Raw genomic sequence first — 8,294 nt, forward strand, 5'->3', positions numbered from 1 at the left:
TGCATCTGTAGACGGCATCTGCATCATGGCGTGTCCTATAGGGTTTTAAATTTAGATTAGGTTAAATTTAACTATTTCTAAACAATAAATATTACATAACAAAAATCTGTAAAAATTAAGATAAAAATTTTTCAAAATCTGTAAGCCCAGACTCAAAATATAATTTTATAACCTATTTTTTAACATATTTTCTTAACCTATTTTTAACTTAGGTATAAATTGTATGTTTATGAGACCTAAGATTAATATATATTATTGCAGTACCAATAATTTAATATTAATATACTCATTTCAGATTTGTGCATATTATAATATACTCATTACATTTCCATCAATAGCAAAGTAAAAATTAGTTTTTTTACTTTTTAATGATCATTCATCAGTTTTTTTTATTTTTGATGGAAGTATTGCTCACATCTTTTTTTAGTAAAAAAATGTTACCTCCTAGATAAATAGTTTATAATTTATAAACGATAACTAAATAAATAAAAAATATATATACTTTCAAACAAACTAATACATTTATTGTAAGAAAATTATATATAAAACTAATATAAACTACTTGATCTCATATTCAGTACCATTCATATAAAAGGACAAAACATTTTTGAATACTTCTGGATTGTAATCGTCTAGAACTGGTACACCTTCATCAAAAACACATTTTTTATACAGATTTAACAATGGTGTTTGCCAATAAATATTTTTCATCCCATTTTCTTCAGGACCGTCCAAACTATTCAATTGGAAAATAGAAAAATGGAACCATTGTGAATTTGTTTGAACACATTGTAATGTAATAGGTTCTGGTAACTCTTTAACATTTTCACCATATTTAGATTTGGCATTGGCAACAGCAAAAGCATAACATTTCATCAATGATCTTCCCATTATTTGTGTTTCTAACACAGGTGTTTCGTATAAATTCTTGACTTCCGTTTCATTATAATGTATAAATGCTGTATGAACGTTGTTAAATTTACCTGTAATAGGTGAAATAAACTCATCTTTATGATAAATGTTAATTTCATCTAATGATATCTTGTAATCCAATGGAGATAAATCTGGCAGGTCTCCTTGAATGTCATCCATGACAGGAGGTAAAGAAGTGTCAGATAATAGCAATAAATCAGCCCTTAAATTAAGGCTTATATTTGCATTTCTTTGCAAAGGCACTTTAAAAAAACATCTTTCGCTATTACTTTATTGGAACTCATATTTCCAACACTTGACTCACATAATTGCAACATCCTACTGACGATTAGATTATTACGTCTTTTGTCTGGGATACCATAATCCCTAGGGAACTTCCATGCAGGTCTTTTTGGATCTTTCCTGATGGGTAATTTCTCTTGGACTGCATCATATAAAATAGACGCTATGATGATTCGTTGGATGTGTTCATCTTGATTAGGTAATCTATACGCTTCATAAAGTTCTTTAAAGTACTTCGGTAAGCCAGGTTCTGGTTCTATTGCATTGGTGAAAACTTTAGCTTGTTCCAGCCCATGAACCAAAACGTTATGGTCTCCATACACAAGACACGGGTCATCATTCCATAGCGGATGTGTGTTGTTTAATTTAGGTTCCAATTTGATGGGTCCAACAATATTGTTAAATATCTCTTTGACATCTTGTTTTTGTGCTTCAAATAACGGTTCATGTAAAAACTGCTTGGCGTCTATAATAGGTATACTACGAGATGTAAGAACTTTTTCGGCATTTGTTTCAATTAGTGTCTTCTTGCGTTGAACACGCCATTGCCATTTTATAAGACGACCGATGTTTTGTTTGTACAGCACCTGAGTGATTTTCATCACGAAAGCGATACAAACCGTTAATACTTAATATTATTTTAGTTAATACTCATAAAGAATAATCAAAAAATAACTAACATTTATTAAACTTATATTGAAAAAAGAAAATTATAAAAATTGGTACGGACGTACGGTTTACTGAATGAAGTATAAAATATAAACATAACCATATCAGTTATCATTGATATACCACGACTTCGTTATCTTCCAATTTCGTACAATCATTAGAGGCAATAACACTGATAATCATGGAATAAAAAGTATAAGTTAATAATATGTGGAAACAAAATAGAACAATTTATATAGAAGCTCCTATTCAGTTGAAAAATATTGGAAAATAAAAATACAATCACAATTTTTTCTATAAAGCCCCGTTCACACGATCAAATAATTTGTCAAACTTCAAATATTTTAGAAATGGTTCTAAAATATTTGGAGCTTGGCAAACGTCCAATATGTGACAAATTATTTGGTCGTGTGAACGAGGCTTAAGTATTTAAAGTTCAAATTTTGACAAAATACTTAAAAATTACAAAAATGTGTAAATTATTTTGAGGTAGAAAATCATAATTTTTTTTCTTTTAAAATTAAAGAATTAAAAATATAGTACAACATTCCACATACCTAACCTTTGTCTACGTTTATAAAAAAAAAAATGTAAACCGGAAGGTCAAATTAAATTTTTATGAGTGTTTGAAGCTCAAATTATTACAACATTACCACATTGGATATTCACTCGATTTGTCATGTACCTAGGTATAGATGTTCTTATTTTGTTGTGATTCAAAAATGAATAACTGTAAATAAGTACTTGAAATTTATACCATATGTTTATTTTATCAATTCCTATACTTGATACCATTTTCAAAATATTTAAATATTTAAACTCGTTTTGAGTTGTTAACAAACATTTCAATTTTCAATTTTTTTTAGTTTTTTTTCTATAATCGTCTATAAAATTGTATTTGTTGGGTAAAAAAGCTTGACAATTTAATACGAGGCTCCTAATATATTGTTAGAATAGCAGTTGAAAAATATAAAAAATACATAAACACACATTTTTTTATAAGCATTTAAAGCTAACATTTTGAAAAATTAATACAATTTAAAATTTAAAAATGTATAAAATGTTAAACTTTTATAGATAAGGATTGAAAATTTAAAACAAGGTTCCACGTAAATAGATTAATAAATTACTTTATTCACAATAATATCATCAAATAATAAAAATATACTTAGTAATATATAATAGGCTGACTGGCCGACTTTGCTCAGAATCATTTTTCGTATAGGTAGGTACAATGATATTATATCATTGAATTCAAATTTAACACCGTCCCACTTGTAACCTACTCTATCCACTTATCCACCTTTTTTTAAGTTGGTTTTTCTTATAATATACATGATGAAAATAAATGATTTTAAATTCCTCCCGAAAGTTTTTTCCAGCTACGCTGATACGGCTAAATCCAGTAATCTATGAAGTATTCTTTAATAATTTTCATTAAGTAAGCTATTATATGGAATATGATAAGAATTTTATGATTTGTCTAGGCAATTTAAGAATTTGCATAATATAATGTATAGGTATGTTTATATAGCTGAAAAGATAGAATACCTTATTATGCCATACAATGTCCTATATAATATTATAATTATTATTCATACATTTTACTATAGGTACCTACTTGACAATTATTAACTATACGTTATCTTTATTATATTATTATAATATTGTGTGATTATTAATTAATTAACAATAAAAATCAATGTTGTATGATTAATAGATTTTTGATAAACGATATTTGTAGTTTGTATTTATAGCACAGTTCTTAATGGTTATGATATTTATTATGTTTAAAACATAATCCACAGTAGGTACGTCAGTAGGTACCTATTATAATATTATGCCTTTAAGTTTAAGAGGACGCTAAACATGCATTTGTTGTCATTGTTTTACATGTACAACATAACAAATTTTCATTCACTAATTTCAATAGTGGGCTGTTAGTTTTTATATTTGAGTTAATTGACCTATTATCAAACTTTTATGTAAAAACATTATCCGTGCTTAAGCGTCGACAATTTTTCAATATTTTAATTTTTAAGCATGTATGAGAAATATTACAAATTAAAAGTTCTCATATCTCGCTAGAAAATTAATATATCAAACTGTAATATTAAAACTAACATCATGCTACTTAAATTAATGAACGAACAATGCGTATGCGGTACATTTGTAAGATGGAGACAACAAACGCACGAATAGCGTCTTTTGAATAAAATTACGATTATCAAGCAGCTGTTGTTTACACAAATCAATACGATGAAACGTAACAGGAATTCAACATATTATTAATATTATGATAATTATTATGATAATAAATAATAATGGAATATGTGACTGCTGGCTGACTATTTATATAATTTTAATAATTTCATATTACTCACAAAATCGACAATTTTAAGTTGTGTCTCTATTATTTCAGTATCTAGTGCGATTAATAATACAATTTTTACAATACATAGTATTAAAATTAAGATTATCCCAAACTAACAATAAATAATTAAAAACAATATTTTTGAGATACATTTGATTATGAAGTGTATTTTTTTTTTTTTTGGGGGGAGGGGGGGTTATGATAATGATTTAAAATACGCGTGGGTCCAAAACTAAATGTTTACTCAACAAAAGATTGGTCAAATGATTTAAAAAGCATACTTCACAGAAATATTATAGGTAAGCTCTATTGTCTATTGGCTCTTTTATTTTCAAAAAATGTCTCACTATTACTTTTTATAAAACGTTGAAATATAAACATAAGAGTACGAATATTTCACTGGAAATACACCAAAATCCATGTAGTTTTGCATTATTCATTTTCTAAAGTAGATTTATTAAAACTGATTTGAATTATAATATTATTTCGATTCATTTGGAATGTTTTTAGAATATTGATACCTATATCGCCTACCACCATAATTATAGACCATTATTATATAAATCGACTAATAAAGTGCAAACTATTATAGACGGTATATGCATTGTGTGTCTAGGATCATATATTTTTAAGTTTAAATATATTATGTTATTGGACGTTACTTCCTAAATGATTTGTTATTTTATATATAAAAATATATGTTCAATGTACAAGGTATCAAGATTTTCCAGAATTATTTATCATCAAAATAATATGGATTTCAGATTTTCATAGTTTGCCCCGTGTCTTTTTGTCATACGCAATGTACACTACATTATTGTTATATTAGTTACCTAATACGCATACAAATTCAAATCATAAATAACATTAATTATAATAAAACAATGGCGCTTCACAAATTTAAAAATATAATATAATATTATATATTATGTAAAATTACTTCTTCTAAGACATCGACGCTCTTATGAATCAATAGGCAATAGGAATTGAAATGGTCAATTACCCAATTTTTTTCATTAGAGTTAAAAATACTTAAAATACAATTGAAAATAGACATAAATTCTAATTTCTAATATACATTTTAAACTTTTAAATGATTGTAGAAAAGTTTTACAGACAGAACTTATCATTTAGACTACTTATTTAATCTGAAAATTAACAATTTTTTTTTCTGTACCTATAGGCATTAGGCTTTAGATCATATATTTATTATAAAAATCATATTGTAAAACATGTGCAAACTTAAAAATAAAATTTGAAATTTGAATTTATAATTAACTTCAAAATGCTCTAAAAATCTTGAAATGCAAAAAATGACCTTAAATTAAAAAAAAAATTCAATGTAGGTATGTTTAAAACGAATATCGCGTAAATTTGGAAAACAATGCAAAGTGCATTATAATCCCAACCTCAATCATTACCGTTGTAAGATAAAATATCACAAAATAAACTTTTTTTAAATTAAAAATAAAAACATTTTACAGAGTGATCTTTATTACACACGATTCAGATCAGTGTCAGAACTAAGAACGTTGCTTTTATAAATTATGAGAGTTAGTGGGTAGTGGGACCAAGTGTAATACTGTAGTGTCAACCAAGTTTTAACTTTTTTGATAAAAATATTTAATGTTCATAGATGGCATAGTTTGTGGTACCAATGACTGAATAAGCTAGAAATATTTAATTTTATAAATTACTTAAAATTATAAAACCAACGGTAACATTTTCTCTATTAAAAATAATGTATTTGATAATTTAAAATTAAGTACATAACAATTAATTAAAATTAATGCTGTAAGTTTAAGTTTTAAAAAACTATGTACGTATAATTCATAAATTTCATAAATATTTTTACATTCCTTGTCTATATGAAAGAAAAAATATCATAAAAATACTAACTAATAGGATAGTGAGACTGCAAAAAATGTAAAAAGGAAAGTATCATGCCCTCCCCTTGACAAATTTCTGCGGACGCCCTTGGTTAGGTGACCTAATCCAACTTAAATCTGGCGATCATAGGCCAAAAAAATTAATTATTACCTATTATTGTCGATGTCATAAAAGTCAAATCAGTGGTAGACACTAGACACTAGACGGTAATTGTGTATTTGTGTGTAGGCCAATTTGTGAGCTCTCTTCCCCCGCACAAAAATCCCTGCAAGTGTGCGCCAGGCACTATACAAATTATTTTTGGTACATGCATCGTTTAGATTAAATTTGATAATGTAATGTTAATAAGCAAATATTTTTTTATTAAGTATAGGTACCTATGTATAATTTTCAATTTTTTTTTCATTTTCTTTACATACCTATTTTTAATCGTCTGTGAGAATGACTAGTATGACATAATACTCTGATGTAGTTTAGATAATAATTAATATTTAAATTTAAATATTATTTTAGTCATTATTGGTACTATATTGTAATAATAATTAGTGTAATGTGGCCAAATTGTTATAAATGAAAAAAAAATGTGGAGTTTTAAAATAAAATATATTATTATGTAAAAATGAATATATTATTAGTTATTACGTCTAAAATATTTCCCAATGACTTTAAAAGTCAAAAAATTATAAATTACTTTTTTAAAAAAAAAGGCAAACTATTATTTGTGTAGACAAAAACTTACCTCGAATACCTATTACCTATATAGATAGTTTAAAGTCAATGATAACCAGTAACATTGTATTATTATGATGTATAGACAATATTCATCTATAGTTCGTGTTTGGCTATTATTACGCATTGCGTTTTACTACTACGAGCATATATCTTTCCTGTACCTATTTTAAATTAAAATATATATATTTATTATTTATATAATATTTCCCAACGTCTATACGTAACGATACCTAGTACAAATAATGCTAATGTACCTAATTTATATAAAATATATACAGCGTAATGGTAATTAATATAGTAATAAATATTATAATATATATGCGACCCGCCGACCCCCAAATAGATGTAGCCTTCGCGGTGAAGAAATAATATAACATCCCGCATTTGACAATGACATGAGTGTATGACTACGCGTGACACTCAATAAAATGGATAAACAACAATATAACATTGCGTATTCAAACATTTCTCAATGTATAATAATATAATAATATAGATATCCACAGATATTATAATTTATAAATTAAATAAATTATTTTGCAAAGTGTGCGTGTAATCAGGGTATAAATCGGCGAACAGAAATTAAAAGTAAATGTCAAGGGCCGGTTTTCGTCGTAGTTCCAGATTTCACGATGTGTAGACAATAGGTACCTACCTACAACTTACAAGTATTAATGTGTATAACTATAAGACAGAGTCCACGCGTACTGAAGTACCTATCTCTGAGGTAGGTACATATTAATATATTATAATAATATTAGGTATTATTGTTGTGATTTTATGACGTATCATCTGGTTGGTGCGTTAGTGTGTTACACGTTATACCACTGACCCCTGGACGACTGACCATCTGACCCACTGCAGTTAATATTCCGGCCTCAAGGTCCGAGCAGTGACATCGGGTTGTGGCATAGTGTATTACGTATATATACAAAATAAGCAAGTGTATAAGCAACTATATAAAAAACAAGCCGATGCGACGCTTATAATGTCTATAATCGCCTATGAAGATCCCACCTTTCTTGTTATTATTTTATTATTATTTGTATTATCATATTCTGTTGACTAATACATAATAGGTATTATTATTTATATCAAAACTGTATCCACTTATTTTGTATTCAAAGGCCTATACTACCCGGCTCCCGTTAATTGTTAATAAATTCATAAATATATACACATACCTAAGGTCTATCGTTATATTATAAACATAATAATATAATGGTATAACATATTATTATATCGATCTGATATAGGTAATACAAATTTTATGAAAATGATAATTCGTATAGATGGAAATTAAAACAATCACGAAAACTTGTGTTCTTACAGTATCTGCATGTCGAACAGGGCCGTCCCAACGATTTGCGCGGCCCGGGGCAGAGTAAAATTGCGGGGCTAAAATGTCATTATC

General features: G+C 27.1%; 1 protein-coding gene across 1 annotated transcript; it reads right to left on the reverse strand.

Moving 5' to 3' along the window:
* Positions 1 to 499: 499 nt before the first annotated feature.
* Positions 500 to 1,976, reverse strand: LOC100575344 (39S ribosomal protein L37, mitochondrial). Its single transcript, XM_008185680.3, is given in 2 exon segments — positions 500 to 1,194; positions 1,197 to 1,976. Coding segments are annotated over 2 exon segments (1,257 nt in total). The 5' UTR covers positions 1,818 to 1,976; the 3' UTR covers positions 500 to 558.
* Positions 1,977 to 8,294: the final 6,318 nt, after the last annotated feature.

Source organism: Acyrthosiphon pisum, chromosome A3 (assembly GCF_005508785.2).
Source record: "Acyrthosiphon pisum isolate AL4f chromosome A3, pea_aphid_22Mar2018_4r6ur, whole genome shotgun sequence".
Classification (NCBI taxonomy): Eukaryota; Metazoa; Arthropoda; class Insecta; order Hemiptera; family Aphididae; genus Acyrthosiphon; species Acyrthosiphon pisum.